Source organism: Lepidochelys kempii, chromosome 4 (genome assembly GCF_965140265.1).
Source record: "Lepidochelys kempii isolate rLepKem1 chromosome 4, rLepKem1.hap2, whole genome shotgun sequence".
NCBI lineage: Eukaryota > Metazoa > Chordata > Testudines > Cheloniidae > Lepidochelys > Lepidochelys kempii.
In genome coordinates, this window is record NC_133259.1 from 27,390,001 (window position 1) to 27,410,062 (window position 20,062).

Consider the following 20,062-nt stretch of genomic DNA (forward strand, 5'->3'; position numbering starts at 1 on the left):
AATATTCATTATCATTTAATATCGTTTAAATATAAACTATTGTAAAAGGATATTGGACTTACAAAAGTTTCTGTTCATTCAAACATATGTACTATGGGGATGGGCATCTTCTGGCCAGGGACCATCTTCTGTTCTATTTTTTGCCTAGCACAATGGGTCCTCAGTCCTGGTTCAAGCCCTTAGATACCACCAAAATACATAACAGTAGCAGCTCCTATGTCAGACTCTTTCAGACTCTCCCACCCAGCATATGGGGTTTAATCATACATTCTTATGTCCTTGTAATATCCAGACACTGTCATGGCTTACGGGAACCGCTGGCAACCAGGCATAATTTAGAGCAGATTTCAACCAGGCCCAAATTGAAGGCCCCAGCTGGCTCTAAAACCAGGTGGAGTAAAGCTATCTTCCCCCCGCATCCTTGTCATGTGCCAGGCATAACTTAACCAGCCAAGAGAATCTGGCTCCCAGATACTGAAAGGTATTAATTATATCAGGATTGTGATATATTAGCACTTACGAGTTACAGGGGGCACAGAAGAGGAGATGACAATCAACCAAGGTATCCTTTTAAAATGGATTTATCTGGAAGTTACACAAGCTGTTGTCATAGTAGAATAACCACAGAAGTTATTAATGACCTCCTTAGCTCGGCCATCTGGCAGGTATTTACCCAGTTATGTTTACCTTGAAAGACAACTCAGGTAGCTTAGTGTCATGGTAACAACTTCAGCTAGACAGTTTACATTAAAATACTCAAACTGATTTGCTCAAATCTCTCTGGAATATTTCAGAATTCTCTGACTGATTTTTAAACTTAAAGTTCCTTGCAGCATATGAATGAGAAAGCAATTTTTAAAAGAGCAGCTATACTCACATTAATAGAGAGAACTATACACACATTAATGGCCTCTATGCATTACTGGAGTACAAATATTAAACAGTAATAATTACCAAACAATTAGGAGGTAGAGGTCAATGAACGCTGGGGCAGGGGGAGAAGAGAAGGAAATCCCTGAGCATTTGTTCAAATTCTAAATGACTTCTGTTGGCCCAGGCCTAGACCCCCTTTGTGCACTCTTCCACAATCATTAAGTAAACGAGTCTTACATGGCAAGACTCACATAAAGTGAATTTTAAACTTGCACGCATATATACTTGCAATAGGAAACACTTGATATATTTTACATGGGATGGGACACTGCTTATTAAACACCATAGTGCAACAGAGCTCCCAGTACTCTGTGCCAGACCGCTGGCACAAAGGCAATTAAACAAGCTGGGCAAGGATTCAGTGGCAATTTTCACAGCTAAGACCACGCACACTCTCAGTGGCTTTGTATGAATGTGATGAGAGAAAAAAAAATCCTTTAAATTCTATTCCCATCCAGTAAACGATACTGGAATGCAATGCCAGTGTAGACCAGAATGAGAAATGTTTGAATTGTTCTAAAAATTCCCTAATCCTACTTATCTGCTGCATCTCTTGGTACCACTTCCTTCGAGATGCAAAAGTCAAGTGGCATCTTCAAGACAATTTAACTACATGAGTCACTCTCAAGAAACAGGAACAACAACATATTTTCCTAGAGAATCACAGTATTATAGAACTGGAAGGACCTCGAGAGGTCATCTAATCCAGTACCTGTACTCATGGCAGGACTAAGTATTATCTAGACCATCCCTGACAGGTGTTTGTCCAACCTGCTCTTAAAAAACCCCAATGACGGAGATTCCACAACCTCCCTAGGCCATTTATTCCAGTGCTTAACCACCCTGACAGGAAGTTTTTCCAAATGTCCACCCTAAACCACCCTCACGGCAATTTAAGTCCAGTGCTTCTTGTCCTATCCTCAGAGGTTAAGGAGAACGATTTTTCTCCCTTCTCCTGTATGAACATTTTATGTACTTGAAAGCTGTTATCTCCCCTCTCAGTCTTCTCTTCTCCAGACTAAACAAACCCATTTTTTTCAATCTTCCCTCACAGGTCACGTTTTCTAGACCTTTAATCATTTTTGTTGGTCTTCTCTGGACTTTCTCCAATTTGTCCACATCTTTCCTGAAATATGGCAATCAAAACTGGACACAATACAGTAACTCCTCACTTAACCTTGTAGTTATGTTCCTGAAAAATGCGACTAAGTGAAACGATGTTAAGTGAATGCAATTTCCCCATAAGAATGAATGTAAATAGGGGGGTTAGGGTCTAGGGAATTTTTTTTTGGCCATACAGTACAGTACTATAGTTGGGAGGTGCCCCTGCCTTACCCCACACAGGCACAGCCCACTGGCACTGGAGACAATGAGGCAGGCAAGGAGGCTGAAGGTGCTGTAGGCTAGGAGAAGCATATTGTACAGCAGCACCAGCAGCTTCCCCTACTCTGCAAGCACCGGGGCGGGGGGCTCAACCCTCTCCCCATCCATCCACCTTTTCCCCCAAGCCCCCACCCTTAACCCGCCTCTTCTTCCCTCCCACTCCCCCTTTACTCCGCAAGCAGCATCCTCACTCCTCCGCCCTCCCTCCCCTGCCTCCTGCCCACGGCAATCAGCTGGCTTGCGGCATTCAGGAGGGAGGGGGGAGGAGCGAGGACATGGCGCACAGGCTCCCCCTCCCTCCCCTTCCTCTTGAATGCTGCAAGACAGCTGATTGCCGCGGGCAGGAGGCAGGGGAGGGAGGGGGGAGGCTGCATGCCATGTCAAGGGGCAGGAGGCAGGGAGGGAGGGAGGAGCAAGGATGCAGTGCGCAGCCTCCTCCCTCCCTCCCCTGCCTCCTTTCCATGGCTATCAGCTGGTTTGCGGCATTCGGGAGGCAGGAAGGAAGGGGGAGCCTGCCCGGGGAAGGGAGGGGGAGCTCTGTCCTTGCTCCTCCCTCCTGAATGCCGCAACCTAGCTGATTGCCATGGGCAGGGGGCGGGGGGAGGAGAGGGAGGGCGCTGATTTGCAGAGTCTGCCAGTGGGCGGGAGGCGCTGGAGGGGGGCTGTAGGGGCACTGATAGGGGGGCTGCCAGCTGTGGACAAAGCAGGCAGCCAAACAACTTATAGTGAAGCACTGCACAACTTTAAAGGGAGCATGTTCTGTAATTGAGCAGGGACGTAAGATTGAAACAACGTTAAGCAAGAGGACGTTAAGTGGGGAGTTACTGTACTCCAGTTGAGACCTTATCAGTGCAGAGTAGAGCAGAAGAATTACTTCTTGTGTCTTGCTTACAACACTCCTGCTAATACATCCTAGAATGATGTTTGCTTCTTTTGCAACAGTGTTACACTATTCACTCATATTTAGATTGTGGTCTACTATGACTCCCAATACTCTGCAGTACCCCTTCCTAGGCAATCATTTCCCATTTTGTATGTGTACAACTGATTGTACCTTCCTAAATGGAGTACTTTGACTTTGTCCTTATTGAATTTCATCCTGTTTACAGGAGATCATTTCTCCGGTTTGTCCAGATCATTTTGAACTTTAATCCTATCCTCCAGAGCACATGCAATCCCTCCCATCTTGGTATCGTCTTCAAACTTTATAAGTGTACTCTCTATGCCATTATCTAAAACACCAATGAAGTTATTGAACAGAACTGGACCCACAATTGATCCCTGTGGGACCCTACTCGATATACCCTTCCAGGTTGACTGTGCACCACTGATAACTATTTCTGGGAATGGTTTTCCAACCAGTTATGCACCCACCATATAGTACCTCCATCTAGGTTGTATTTTCCTAGTTTGTTTATGAGAAGGTTATGCGAGAGAGTACCAAAAACTTTACTAAAGTCAAGATATACCACATCTACCACTTCCCCCCATCCACAAGGCTTCTTACCCTCTCAAAGAAAGCTAGTAGGTTCGTTTGATATGACTTGTTCTTGACAAATCCATGCTGAGTGTTACTTATCACCTTATTATCTTCTAGGTGTTTGCAAATTGGTTGCTTAATTATTTGCTCCATTATCTTTCCAGGTACTGAAGTTAAGAACAATCAAGACCAATCAGTTTATTTCCCTTTTTTATAGATTGGCACTATATTCACTCTTCTTCAGTCCTCTGGAATCTCCCACATCTTCCCATGACTTTTTGAGGATAATTGCTAATGGCAAAGAGATCGCCTCAGTCAGCTCCTTGAGTATTCTAGGATGCATTTCATCAGGCCCTGATGACTGGAAGACATCTAACTTATCTAACAACGCTTCCTCAGCTCTCGTCCCCTAATGCCCCTACTCTACTTGCGCTACATTGATGACATCTTCATCATCTGGACCCATGGAAAAGAAGCTCTTGAGGAATTCCACCATGATTTCAACAATTTCCATCCCACCATCAACCTCAGCCTAGACCAGTCCACAAAAAAGATCCACTTCCACTAATAAGCGATGGTCACATAAACACCACCCTATACTGGAAACCTACTGACCGCTATTCCTACCTATACGGCTCCAGCTTTCATCCAGAACACGCCACACGATCCATTGTCTACAGCAAAGCTCTAAGATACAACCGCATTTGCTCCAACCCCTCAGACAGAGACAAACACCTAAAAGATCTCTATCGAGCATTCTTACAACTACAATACCCATCTGCTGAAGTGAAGAAACAGACTGACAGAGCCAGAAAAGTACCCAGAAGTCACCTACTACAGGACAGGCCCAACAAAGAAAATAACGGAACGCCACTAGCCATCACGTTCAACCCCCAACTGAAACCTCTCCAACGCATCATCAAGGATCTACAACCTATCCTGAAGGAGGACCCATCACTCTCACAGATCTTGGGAGACAGGCCAGTCCTTGCCTACAGACAGCCCCCCAACCAGAAGCAAATACTCACCAGCAACCACACACCACACAACAGAACCAGGAACCTATCCTTCCAACAAAGCCCGTTGCCAACTGTGTTGACATATCTATTCAAGGGACACCATCATAGGGCCTAATCACATCAGCCACGCTATCAGAGGCTCATTCACCTGCACATTGTGATATATGCCATCATGTGCCAGCAATGCCCCTCTGCCATGTACATTGGTCAAACTGGACAGTCTCTACGTAAAAGAATAAATGGACACAAATCAGACATCAAGAATTATAACATTCAAAAACCAGTTGGAGAACACTTCAATCTCTCTGGTCACTCGATTACAGACCTAAAAGTGGCAATACTTCAACAAAAAAACTTTAAAAACAGACTCCAACGAGAGACTGCTGAATTGGAATTAATTTGCAAACTGGATACAATTAACTTAGGCTTGAATAGAGACTGGGAGTGGATGTGTCACTACACAAAATAAAACTATTTCCCCATATTTATTCCCCCCCGCGCCACTGTTCCTCAGATGTTCTTGTTAACTGCTGGAAATGGCCCACCTTGATTATCACTACAAAAGGTCCCCCCCGACCCGCTCTCCTGCTGGTAATAGCTCACTTTAAGTGATCACTCTGGTTACAGTGTGTATGGTAACACCCATTGTTTCATATTCTCTATGTATATAAATCTCCCCACTGTATTTTCCACTGAATGCATCCGATGAAGTGAGCTGTAGCTCACGAAAGCTTATGCTCAAATAAATTTGTTAGTCTCTAAGATGCCACAAGTCCTCCTTTTCTTTTGGCAAATACAGACTAACATGGCTGCTACTCTGAAACCTAACTTATCTAAGTAATTTTTAACTTGTTCTTTCCCTACTTTAGCCTTTGATCCTACCTCATTTTCACTGGCATTCACTATGCTCGATGTTCAATAGCTACTAACCTTTTGGGTGAAAATTGAAACAAAAAAAATCATTTAGCACTTCTGCCATTTCCACATTTTCTGTTATTATTCCGGGAATGATAACAGAAGCAAGTCTTCTCCTCTTGCTTCTAATGTATTTATAGAATGTTTTCTTGTTACCCTTTATGTCTCTAGTAATTTAATTTCGTTTTGTGCCTTGGCCTTTCTAATTTTGTCCCTACATACTTGAGTTATTTGTTTATATTCACCCTTTGTAATTTCTCCTATTTTCCACTTTTTGTAAGGCTCTTTTTTGAGTTTCAGACCATTGAAAATCTCCTGGGTAAGCCAGGGTGGTCTCTTTCCATATTTCCAATCTTTCCTATGCAGAAGCATGTGAATAGATAAGCTCTCCCAGAGTTGCACTTGAGAGTGGTATTGTAATTATGCATGAGATAGGAAATGTGATGGACCATCAACAGAACTGACTATACATACACGGTAAAAAAACAAAACAAAACAAAACCAAAAAAACCAACCAACCAAAGTAATATTTTGCTAAATAAACAGGAAATTGTTCTTCTCCCATAGGGACAATTGAGGTATATGTTTCCAAACAGCATCAGTTCATCAATATTAATGTTGGATTGCATTATGTAAATTTTGTCACTGACTGAGAGGTACAAAAAAGATATACAAACATAGAATACCAGGCTTTCATATAAACTGGGAACTCTAATATTGACGCTAAGGCCAGATTCTGTCATTTTTACTTCGTACTATTCAGAGTGAGGTACTATCAGTGTGAGTAAGGGTGGTGAAATCTGGCCATGACTTATTAATTTTTAAAAATAATACTTGAATAAATTTTAGTCTGCATAGGTAACACCTCATTAAATCAGTACTTTGATTTCTCTTGAGCTGACATTAGCTAACTTGACAAGGACTGAAGAAGACATATATGCTGAAAGTTTAGAAGGCACAGAAGAAAATAAATCACATTAGTAGCTGTTATTTGGAGAAGGAAGAAGAGATCGTTAAAAGATGCAAAATGCAACATATTTAATATTCAAGGGCTTTCTGTATTTGTGGCTACAATGTCACAGTAGCTACTTTCCATTCATGTATCCACAGTTTCTAAAAACCATACATTAACCAACATACGAAAATCTGTTGTATGCAAAATATTTATTAAACGTCCCCTTTAAAGAGGGAGCTGCAGGTGCTCAGCAACTCTGAAAAAAGTCATCTCAATTTTGCCTATTTCCACATAAGTGGATTTAAGTCCTGAGTTACAGATACCGTCGTTTGACAATGTTGGCTGGAGTGATTTTAAGATCTTTTACACTTGAGATTTTCTAAAGGAAAACGTTGAGCAGTTTTAAATTCAGTGGGCCATAACAATTTGTCCACTTAATAAATGTGGAAAGAAAGATTATTAGGCTACTGTAAATTTATCTCTTTCAACTTTTTCATGCGCATTGAAATCATTTCCTAAGATGACTAAAGGCTTGATAAGTGCGCAACGTTTGGCTGAATATAGTAGATTTACTGGGCTATAAAGCTACATTAATTGCTAAGGTCACCTATCTCATGTTATTTCACTGTGGGAAATAATCTTAAATCACAGAAAGGTCAATTGAAATTGCCATTATAACAAATATGTCTAAATAAATGTGAATTTCTTACAATATTATTTCCTATCATCAACGAACATTTCTTAATAACCTAGAAGAAATTATTGGGCTCACACATGTCTTTGAATTCTTCTTGACCTTTATTGTTCAATTTCCATCCCTGGCCTTTGCAGTCAAAGTGAAACTTTTGTATAAACTAGATTTACAATGAGGAATCCAGAAAACTAGTCCTGTTAAAAACTGATACTGAGCACTAGAACACAGTCACATTCTTCAAACACCCAAAGAGGTTTAGAAAGGGACCTAGAAGGATATGCCTACACTGTGGCTCAGAGCAAGCTTCCCAACTCAGGCAGACAAACTCATAGTAGCTCGGCTAAAAATAGCAGTGTGACCGTTGTGGTGTGGGCAGCAATTTGGTCTCAAGCCCACCTGACCCTGGGCTTTGAGCTCTAGCGGCTAGCTCAAATCTTTGCTGAAGCTGCAACATTCACACTATATTTTTAGCATGCTAACTTGAGTCGAGACAGCATGAGTCTGTCTACCTGGGCTGGGAGGCTCGCTCCCAGCTGCAGCATAGACATAACTGAAGGGTACAGACTCTTCTGAAATATGAACCTGTGAGTCTTGAGGTAGTGACTACAGAATCTAAAACTATGTTTTTCTAACTGTGAAGTTGGTGTTTTGGAGAGATTCTCACTTCTTCTTGGAGAGCTGCAACAAAACGCAGGTAAAATTTGACACAGCCCGTAACTTTCATAAGGAATTTACTGCCAGAGGTTATCACCAGGCTTAGTAAATATCAAAAAAGAATTAAATGCTTGTGACAAAGTTACAGGAATGGCAACTACCATTACACTAACTTGGATACAGATGACACCTGCTTGTGTTGAGAAGAAGTTTCCTTTCCACTGTATAGTACTGCACAATTAGGCACCGTATTAGTAATTTTCACCACCGCTTAGAACATTTAGCATTGTTGGTGCCAGGATATCAGAGTAGCCAGGGCCTAGGTGTGTTCTTCTACAGCAACTTGTATGTTCCTAACAAGGCTGGGGGATGGAAACGTTCAGCATGAAGTAGGCTGAGTCCTAAGAAGAAATTCATAACCAACAAAGAAAATTAAAGAATTGCTCTTATAACATGTTGAAAGTTATCTTCCCAATTGGTACTATTTTTCTTTCTTCAAACAATAGGACTAAGACCTTACTGAAATTTTTAAAAATATATATCAATATTGTGACAAAGTTCCTCCTCTACTTTGGAGGGTCTTCGCTTATTGGCGGATTTGCTCGCCTTGGAGCTTCACAGCAGCCCTCAGTTTGGCTGTTTTCGTGAACCCACAGTCCAGGTCAACTTCTCCTGTGTCTGACCAGGAGTTGGGAGGTTTGGGGGGAACCCGGGCCCACCCTCTACTCCGGGTTCCAGCCCAGGGCCCTGTGGAATGCAGCGGTCTAGAGTGCCTCCTGGAACAGCTTTGCGACAGCTACAAATCCCTGGGCTACTTCCCCATGGCCTCCTCCCAACATCTTCTTTATCCCCCCATAGGACCTTTCTCCTGGTGTCTGATAATGCTTGTACTCCTCAGTCCTCCAACAGTATGTGTTCTCACTCTCAGCTCGTAGTGCCTCTTGCTCCCAGCTCCTTACACGCGCATCACAAACTGAAGTGAGCTCCTTTTTCAAACCCAGGTGCCCTGATTAGCCTGCCTTAATTGATTCTAGCAGCTTTTTGATTAGAGCACCTGCAGCCAATCAGCCTGTCTGTCTTAATTGTCTCCAGAAGATTCCCGATTGTTCTGGAATCTTCCTTGTTACCTTACCCAAGGAAAAGGGACCCACTTAACCTGGGGATAATATATCTGCCTTCTATTACTCTCCTGTAGCCATCTGGCCCAACCTTGTCACAATATCTACATCTTATCCTAGGGGAGAAATTTTACATCAAATCTGAGAAACTTTGATCTGAAAGAAAAAGTGAAAACTGTAGGCTGTTAGTCTGCGTGACATCTCCCTTAATCACATGGAGTAACATTTCACAATTGTTTAAAAAGGTCAGTGTGACCCAGGGACCTCTTGGTGCCAATTTGCAGAGAGCACAGGGGTGCATAAGAGGATCGGTGTGTGAGAGTCTGGTATTTACATACTAATTCACCACAAAGTGTCATGTAAGGTCTCTAATGAAAGCCTGTGTCACACTGGTCATCATAATCATTATGAAATGTATATATTGATAATATATATCAATATTGATGTACATGAGTTATGTATATACACTGAAAATCATGTTCTTAAGGTCTATGAGTTAAGGCAGATGATAAGATGATCCATAAGATGATCTACCTACTCCTGTCAGGCAGGAGGGAAGAAATGCCTATCCCTCTTTGTCTGGTCATGTGCGTACTGTCTGCTTCGCAATGGAAGCCTGTCTAGAGTCTGAGCTGAATGTTAATCAAGAGATTGTAAAAAACAAGAAAGAAGCACACAGGAAAAATCAACTAGAGGAGAGGGGGGAGGGTTGTTATCCTGTTTATAAGTCATGAGAAGGGATTTTTGGATTATAACTGTAGAGACAGAGACAAACTCTGCATCTTTCACCTAGGAAGTAAGCGGACAGTGGGGTTGCTTCATGAATTGAAGATCTCAGCCAAACCTGGTTGTAATATCCTGGAAGGATTTTAGGTGAGCTTTTATTCTTATAGCATAATGTCCTCTTAGTTAAGTTTAGGCTCTAGTATGCACATTATGGTTTTATTTTATGTGTAACCCTTTGTTTCCAATAGCTGTGCTTGCTATAATTTGAATCTCTGTTCTTTGTTAAATAAACTTATATTTGCTTTCTCTATAAAGAAATCTAATTGCTGTGGGCTAAGGTGTAACCAGTAAGATGTGGTATACACTTCATTTGGGAACAGCAGGTCTGGTAATTCTGTGAGTATCCAATAGATCGGGGCAGGACACTGCAGAGGGAAGCTCAGAGAGCTCAAGAGTTGGAGTATGCCTGCTGGTACCTGTGAAGAGAGAGTAGAGCTTGATTAGGCCTGGAGGGGTGTGGTTTTGTTGTGGTGGAGTCCGAGAGATGACCCTGACAGGCACAGACAAGGTTTCCTCATGCTAAGGGCAGGAGCTGGCGAGGTGCCTCACAACCCTGGGTATCCCCAGGAACCATCACAGGTCACATGGGAATTATTATTATTCCTTTTGTATTGCAGTAGTGCCAAGGAGTCCAAGTCACGGACTAAGACCCTGTTGTGTTAAGCACAAATCAAACACAGAACAAAAAGCCCCCAAAAGACCCAGCCCCATCTGCATTTGGGCTGATCCTCTCTAAAAGCAAGACATCCATGTGAATTTAGTAGTTGTGGGTAGTGTCAGAATTTATAGAGACGTGAAGACTGCAGCATCAGTTAACCACAGAACCAGAACAGCAAGGGCAGCAGCAGTTCAACCTTTCTGATACTGGTCCACCCTTGCTCTAGGGTTACACACTGGGCGGGATTGGAATTTAGTTTCCATGGTGCAGTCCATCTTTCACCTCTTTGCTAAAAGTGCCCCAAAGGATCCTGGCTGTGGCTTTTAGATATGGACTGAGGCTACCAATTCACTGCACAGCTGTCAGATGGGAATTATGTTTGAAAAAGGGTTTTCAAAGGAACCTATGGAAACTGAGTGCCAAACTCCCATTGAGCTTCTTCAGAAAGCCCAAGCTTGGACACTGCTAATCCTGGGATGAAGTGGAACTGATCAGCCAGGATATGGAACCTTTCATTTCAATTAACAGTCATCTGAGTAAGGAAATCCCACCCATCTCCTGGTAAAATTTTAATGAAATACACCATTCACACTATCACTTTCTCCTTCTGCCAAGTTTTGTCACTCTGATATATTCCTGTTCTAAGCTGCTCCTAGAGAATTAATGCTACTGGAGCACAACATGAGAGTTCCACAAAAAGGGAGTTCTCAGAATCGAAGCCCAGTGGTCAAGGCATTGGTGACATGACAGAAAACAAAGACCCAAATACCATGGATTACCCAGGGGCTTAAAGTACAGGGTCTTGAAAGTTTCAACAGGACAATCTCCGAAGCATTTCTTTAGACTATTTTCGGTAGAAAAATGCTTCCAAGAATACTCCATGCCATAGGGTCTGATGCTGAGAACAAATATATAGTTAGCAAAGCACCTGCTCTGACAGAAGATGTGGTACTTTTGAGGCCCATTACACACCATGGAAAGGGAAATGGAGACAGAACCCCTAACAAGGCACCCTTCTCTTCATAAGGGGAGAGAAAAAGAGTCCACTGGCCACCTCAAACAGGCTAGGAGTGGGGAAAAAGACACCCCCCCCTTGTGTAAGGACAGGAAAGAAGAACTCTCCGAGAAGGGAATAGGAGGATTAGAGCTGGGAAAACACTGAAAATATTTTTCTTCAAATATTCACTCTGATTTTCAAATGTACTGGCTTTTGGCTGCATTTGTACCCCTTTTGCAGTCACCTTCCAGGAATAGTTGCACACTTAAGTTTTACTGGCATGAACATTCCTGGAAAGCCAATTTCAAAGCTGTATGCACAGAAATCAAAATTTAAATTCAAAACCATGGACAAGTGCACCAGAAGTGCTGGTGCACTCATTTGGCCAAGGAAGAAAAATAATATTCTGTACTGTATCTGACCAACCACAACTAACCAACACTCATATCATGAGTTTCTCACAGAGAACTGTTCACAATCAAATTGACAGTTTTAAAAGTTTGCAAAATATTTGAGAAAAATCATAATTGCTTATAGATATAGAGCAGAAAGATTCATTGATTAAATTATTTGCTCAGCTCAGAAGCTGACCAAACCAGCAAAGTATTTAGTCCTAAACTCAAATTATCACAACTATGTCAGATTCCTAGTATAAAGTCTTAAGTTTAGGAGCCACATGTGTTTCGTATCAACTCTTCACTATCATTTCAGCACAGTGGATGGTGAGATCTTTCAATAACCAACATTCCTCATTCAAACCTACCTTAAAACTTCTTGAATTAAAAAGTCAACATTATTTCCAGAAATTGTAGAGCAATTCAACAATGGCAAACAAAGAACTGAAAATAAAACAAAGCCCATGAAACAATATAGGCCCCACTCCCATACACACACTATTATGATGAGAAGAATGATGCAGATTGCAAGCAAGCACATAACATCCATGATTCCAAGTAGTTCATCTAGTTGGTAGAGAATCATTAATTAATAAAGTGACCCTACCTGTAGAAGTATGAACACCCCCTAACTGTGTTGTGAGTAAAATGTTCCTGAGTCTTCTCATTTCCAAAGTCCTCTAGGGGATCTGACCACAGGATATCACACATAGGTCCATATGCAGGTGGTTCCTTGAATCGATCTAACTAAGAAAAATAAGACAGAAATACTAACTTTTTACACTTTATTATTTAGGAAGTTAAAAAATATACATAGATTGAATACTAATTTGTTAATACTAGGCATCCAGAAAACATCCATATAAAACACATTAGTGATAAGCCAGTATTTCAGGGACTGCCAAATTGAGGCTCACAGCATACTACAATTTGGGTCCCAGCTGCTTTCATCTTTAATATTGTGGATGCTTGGATGACAATGGAGCTCGCGCACCTACACCATAAGTGAGTCATATCTCTGCCTTTAAAAGAGAAGGAGGGCAGATGCATTTTGATTTATTCTGTGCAACAGCAAGTGTGACCCTTTCGTTCCTGCCCTGCCCTGGACAAATATTGGGTGACCTGCTGTATTTTAGGACTACTCATCCATCATGAAACTTGACTAATGAAGCTAGGAACTTGTTAAGGCAAAATGATAATAGTCATACTGGAACAAATTTCTTTCAATTAAAATATATCTAATATCAAATTTTAAAGTACTGAGGCAATGTCTCTGCACTGTTGCATCTTGCTGCAATACTCTCATAGCTTTCATTAACTTCTACTTTAACCTTATTTAACTGCAGCAAAGAATCCCTCTTTCTTTCAGACAACCTGTTAAAAATTAGAAAAATTATACAGTCATACTGCAAACAAGACAAAGCATAAAAAACTAGGAGAAACATTAAAAATTGATATTTTTCAGCACAAAAACTATATATAAGAACTCTGTAAAAGATATGTTTATAAATCAGTCTGACAAGTCTATCAAATTCTCCACTCTTTCTTGGAAGCAAAAGGCAATATAAGTAATTTTTCATTTTTTCTCACACTCAATTAAAAAGTTTTTAATAAGAGAAGGCCTCTGCATTTCTACCGTCACATGCTCATCATGAAATATTCATCGCAAACCCACACTTCTAACTTGTTTCAGATCTCTAAATAATTCATGCCTTTGTACCTGTAATACATCAAAATAAAATAACACACATTCATAATTATGAAAAAACCTGCTGATTGCCAAGGATGAATAGACTTGTTAATGAAAAAAATTCTGAAAATGTTAATGACCCTAACCTGGAATTTAAGCATTAAACAATTTTAACCGACCATTTTGCTATGCTGTGAAAACAACAAATTTTTAGGCAGAGAGTATTTTTGCTTAATCAAAACTTTAGCTTGCAAATACAGCTTTACATTCATTAATTAAAATGCAGATAATGTTTTAATCAAATTGGTGTAAATGAAAAAGCTACTACCAGTGTATACATTTCTCACCATGATACAAAATAATCCTGGCTATTATAACAATTTATTTAGTAGCTTCAAAGAATGAAGAAAATTGTGTATTTTTATTTGCCAATCCCCTTCAACAACAGGTGTTACACATGCGAAAATCCCTAAGTTTTAAATGTAAAATGAAAAATATTCCTTTTAAATGGTTTCAATTTACACATCTGTAATATAAAATACTGCGAGGTTTCAGAGTAACAGCCGTGTTAGTCTGTATTCGCAAAAAGAAAAGGAGTACTTGTGGCACCTTAGAGACTAACCCATTTATTTGAGCATAAGCTTTCATGACCTACAGCTCACTTCATCGGATGCATACTGTGGAAAGTACAGAAGATCTTTTTATATACACAAACCATGAAAAAATGGGTGTTTACCACTACAAAAGGTTTTCTGTCCCCCTACCCCACTCTCCTGCTGGTAATAGCTTATCTAAAGTGATCACTCTCCTTACAATGGCCCACCTTGATTATCATACACATTGTAAGGAGAGCGATCACCCCAGACAAGCTACCACCAGCAGGAGAGTGGGGTGGGGGGAGAGAAAACCTTTTGTAGTGGTAAACACCTATTTTTTCATGGTTTGTGTGTATAAAAAGATCCTCCGCACCCTCCACAGCATGCATCCGATGAAGCGAGCTGTAGCATGAGCATGAATTCAGCCTGTCCTAGACAAAGGAATGTTGTTTCACAGCCTTGACTGTGCCTCCAATGTAAATTAAGCAAGGTGTGACCTAATACAATGAAAAGCATATTTACATGCAAGGTAAAACAAAGCCATCAGACAAGCAAGTGGGGGGGGAAGCTGATCACTTAATCTCAACAGGGGATGGAGACTGCACCTATAAGAAGCCTTTCTGCCTTTTGAAACAGGGTCAATACACTTTGGCAAAATATAAACTGAGGCAAAAAGCCAATTTGTCATCCTTCATCTGAGAAGACAAAGAAACCAAGCACTTTGGGCTCTATATTGGATCCTGGCTAAGGACTGGCCAGCCATGTTGCAAGAGTGACCATGGTGAGAAAACGTCTTTGGACAAAAGACTCTAGTTTGTCAAGTTGGATTTTAGTCTTAGGCCCCGTCTACACTGGCAAGTTTGTGTGCCGTAAAGCAGCTCTGAGCGCTGTAACTCCCAAGGTGTACACACTGCCAAGCCACTTAAAGCGCAGATGCAGCGCTCTAAAAATACCACCCCGGCGACAGGCATAGAGCTTTTTGTGCCGGGGCTAAAATGCCGCAGTGCCATTGTAGACACCATGGTGATTACAGCGCTGTGATTGGCCTCCGAGAAGTGTCCCAGAATGCCTGTTCTCACCTCTCTGGCCATCGGTTTGAACAAGCGTCAGCCCCACCCCATACATTCTTTTGCAAATTTGAAAGTCCCCTTCCTGTTTGTTCGATGACATGTGTAATGGTCTCAGTGCATTTTTTCAGGTGGCCATGCCTGCTCCACGCACCAGGGGATCTCCCGCTTGGAGCAATGCCGAGCTGCTGGACCTCATCGGCATTTGGGGAGAGAAGGCTGTCCAGTCCCAACTGTGCTCCAGCCACAGGAATTATGATACCTATGGACAGATTTCTAGATGCATGATAGAAAGGGACCATGATCAGGACACATTGCAGTGCAATGTCAAAGTGAAGGAGCTGCGGACCACCTACCACAAGGCGCTGGAGGCAAACCACCACTTCGGTGCTGCGTCCACGGGCTACTGGTTCTATAAAAAGCTGGACGCAAGACTCGGTGGCGACCCCACCTCCACTGTGAAGGACCCTGCAGACACTTCATTGGCTTGCATGCCAGTTGAGAGTGGACTGAGCTAGGAGGAGGAAATCTTGGACGAAGAGGGGGAGGGGGACCCAGAGGCTGTGCAGTCAGGAGCTCTTTTCTAACATGGAAGAGCCTAGCCAGTCACAGCAGTCGGAGCTTGGCGAAGCGAAAATAGGAAAGGAGGCCGCTGGTAAGTGGATCTGATTTTGAGAATTGCTGCAGTGAGTTGTTGGGGGCAGGAGGGTTGCAGAAAGCAAGCTCGTCTCCCACCTCATGCCTAGTCTGAGCGGTGGAACAGGCTGTTGATACACTCCCTCACTTCACGGGAGTCTCTCTCAGAGATTCAGGGCTGCCCAGAGGATTCAGGGGGCCTGGGGTTCCCCCTGAATCCTGGAGAAGAGGGTGGGCCCGGGTTCCCCCTAACCCCACCCCCCCTCAGCTCTACAATAATACTCCCTGAGTAGGAAGACAGGGACTAAAGAGGGTTCTTACACCAAACCTGTTGACTGGCTGATGACGGTGACTCAGTAAGCTGTAAGCCTTGCCTCTAGGAGGGGAGAGAGGCTACACTGAGGGTCACAGCAAATCTCTGAGGCAAACCCTAACCACCTAGAAGCGCAGGACCCACTGAGACAAAGCTGGTGCTCTGCCACAAAACAATCTTGTTTTATTACAAAACCATTTCAGTGCACTGTTTTGAACTGAAGAATAAAATCCTTGGCCAAACTAACAGACTGGTGCTGTGTACCGTCTCTTTAAAGGAGTAGCAAACTTGATAAGGTTTGTGAGTGCTACAGTGAGAGGGGCTGAGCACTGCAGGGGAGATGGTTTTGGGGAGACTTAGAACTGGAAGGACTCTTGGTATCACTCTGCTGCAAGGAGTAACCAGGCTGGTGGAGGCCAGGATGAGGTCATTGTGCTGCTGGTGTCAAGGTTCTGAGCCAAAGCTGTGCAGCACAGAAGCACCCAGGGTTCACAGAATATCATAGAATCATAGACTATCAGTGTTGGAAGGGACCTCAGGAGGTCATCTAGTCCAACCCCCTGCTCAAAGCAGGACCAAACCCCAACTAAATCATCCCAGCCAGGGCTTTGTCAAGCCTGACCTTGAAAACCTCTCAGGAAGGAGATTCCACCACCTCCCTAGGTAACCCATTCCAGTACTTCACCACCCTCCTTGTGAAAAAGTCCTAACATCCAACCTAAACCTCCCCCACTGCAACTTGAGACCATTGCTCCTTGTTCTGTCATCTGCTACCATTGAGAAAATCCATCCTAAAATTTAAATCCATCTAAATCCATCCTCCTTGGAACCCCCTTTCAGGTAGTTGAAAGCAGCTATCAAATCCCCCCTCATTCTTCTCTTCTGCAGACTAAATAATCCCAGTTCCCTCAGCCTCTCCTTGTAAATCACGTGCTCAGGACCCCTAATCATTTTTGTTGCCCTCCGCTGGACTCTCTCCAATTTTTCCACATCCTTCTTGTAGTGTGGGGCCTAAAACTGGACACAGTACTCCAGATGAGGCCTCACCAATGCCGAATAGAGGGGAATGATCACGTCCCTCAATCTGCTGGCAATGCTCCTACTTTTACAGCCCAAAATGCTGTTAGCCTTCTTGGCAACAAGGGCACACTGTTGACCATATCCAGCTTCTCATCCACTGTAACCCCTATGTCCTTTTCTGCAGAACTGCTGCCTAGCCACTCGGTCCTTAGTCTGTAGCAGTGCATGGGATTCTTCCGTCCTAAGTGCAGGACTTCGCACTTCTCCTTGTTAAACCTCATCAGATTTCTTTTGGCCCAATCCTCCAATTTGTCTAGGTCCCTCTGTATCCTATCCCTACCCTCCAGCATATCTACAACTCCTCCCAGTTTAGTGTCATCTGGTTACAGGGCACCCGGTGACACAACCCCTTAACTGGTCTGGGTGAAGCCCCAGAGCATCACACATGGCTCCCTCACTCTTGCACCTGAAGGCCTTCCAAGTTAACTGAAATATAAGCAACATATGTCTCTCTCTCTCTCCTCCTTAGCCTGTAAGGGTATGTCTGCACAGCCTGCAGAAGTAAGCCTCCAATCCCTGGTTAAACACTCAGTCTCTGAAGCCCATCCTCCTCCCTGGGCTTCAGAGCCCAGACTCCAGCTCAAGCCACAACTTCAAAGTGCAGTCTACACAATCATTTTTAGAATCCTGGTGCGAGTCCCACTTGCATGAGTCTGTTGACTCAGGCAGGGAGACTCACTTCTGCAGGCTGTGTAGATGTGCCAACAGGAAAACAGCTTGATAAATGTAGAGAGTTTTGTGCATTTGTGTGGCTTAGTGAGAAAACCACTGGGGTTGAGGAAGTGAGCTAGGCATTTTTCACCCTAAATCAATGGAACCAAGTGAAGAATCTAAGGTTGTTATGAACATATCAGGCTCATAACTATCTGTAATGATTCCCAGTTGAATCCAGATTCCAGTTCAAGATCTTTCCCCTGGTATTCCAAGGCCTCTGTGGATTGACCCTAGCTTCCTGAGTTGTTGTTCTCCTTCTGAGACTATGACTTCACACAACAACTAAGTTCCACTGGAATAATGAAACCGTCTGGCAATAGGAGAGAAGGCTTTGGCATGTCAGACACAGAACTTGGATAGGAGCTGGACCCAGAATGCGGAGTTCACTTCCCACAAGAGATAAAATGACTGCAGATGCATCCACTTTAAATGCAAAATTTATTTCTTTCACTTTTTCTCACTAAGCTTCAAAGTGTGATGTTTTAGGTAGTGAATCTAGACTTGAGAGAGTTCACAACACAAAGTGTCTTTTAAAAGTAGGATTTTCCGAAGTGCTCAGCATTGGCCTAGCTCTGCTCTGCAATGGAAGAGGAGTTAGGCCAAAACTAAGGTCCTTTGAGAATCTCACCCTAAGGCTTAGGCCAAGAGAAATGAAATTACCACCTTTAACAGGAAAGGCAGGGGGCAGTAAATCTCCATTGCAATTCACATGCAAGGCTCTTTCTAATGCCAGCAACAGCAGATCTATTACTGATAGCAAGCAGAAGACATCTTGCACTATATCACACTGGAAAAAGAAAGAAAGGTCACAGAAAGAAATCACTTTCCAGCGAGAATGGCTGGATTTCTTGCAAGCAGCAGCCAAAAAATTCATTAAGCTACCTCAGGAGGTCCCTGGATGCACACAAGGAATAGACTGAGAACAGGCAGTTTGGAAGGATTTTTTCCAAAAGCATTATTGACCTTGCCTGAGAGGGATATGGACCTTCAGGGGAAAGTAGGCTTGAATGGCACAGTGGATTGTAACGAAAAAATAACGTTTAGAAAGAGCCTTTGAATCAGGGAGTCTGTACTGTTTATTCAAATGATGGCTAAGGAAAATGTGATCATCAGCTGTCACATATTACTCATCAAGCACTGAACACCGAATAAATGGTCTGCCATGCTATGCAATTAGAAGACAGCACACAGCAACATTTTCTTGGGAGAAATGCACAAATGAAACTGCACAAATGAAAGGTTTTAGAAACATTTTTTCAGAATTGGGGCAGGTCTCCCAAGGGACAAATGTCAAGAAGAATCAGTATCATCTTCATTGTCACAGCAGAACTGGAGACTGTTCTACTTGGAAAAAAATGCAAGACAGGAATCACAAAGACTCTTGTCTCCAAAGACAGGACTCTTGTCCAGGTAACCCTCGCCATCAGACTCCTCAGTTTACAGAGAGAAAATTTTGCAGGGTAATTCAAAGCAATACTGACCGATAGATAGGGAACAAAAAGTATATGAGCATTTCCTCCCTCTGTGGTAGAAAATCAACCTCCTAAAACATATTCAGAGTTCGACGGACATTCACATGTAACAAGGCAATTCCTGGTTCCCATTTTGACTGCCTGAATTTAGAGTATGTCATTAGTTTCACTGCAAACACATTGCCATAGCATTAGTGTGATGGAGGTAAGACATATGGAGTAAGGCATTTCTTGCTTTCTCCGTTTGTTCCTGTCCACTTGTCTCAAGAAAAACTGGTGCACTCTGAATTGAAAGGAGGGGAAGGAGGAGAACGCTGCTGCTTCTCTGCTCCTCCATATCAGAGTCATACTGCAACCAGTGAGGCACAGAGCAGGTTACACAGGATACAGCCTGAGGCACGTCTAGCTGTCTTTTCACTGATTCTGCTACCCAGCCAATGAGAATAGCTTATCAGGTTCAGTTTTATATCGGAAGGTGCAAAAGTGAACACAGAGCCAGAATTCAAA

General features: G+C 42.7%; 1 protein-coding gene across 3 annotated transcripts in view; it reads right to left on the reverse strand.

The window, feature by feature from the left end:
• Window positions 1-20,062, reverse strand: part of PPP3CA (protein phosphatase 3 catalytic subunit alpha) — a 334,427-nt gene that overhangs the window by 63,800 nt on the left and 250,565 nt on the right. For all 3 annotated transcript variants that reach the window (XM_073340795.1, XM_073340794.1, XM_073340796.1), the window contains one exon: window positions 12,595-12,734. In XM_073340795.1, coding sequence (XP_073196896.1) covers window positions 12,595-12,734 — 140 coding nt within the window. The remainder of the gene's footprint in view (window positions 1-12,594; window positions 12,735-20,062) is intronic.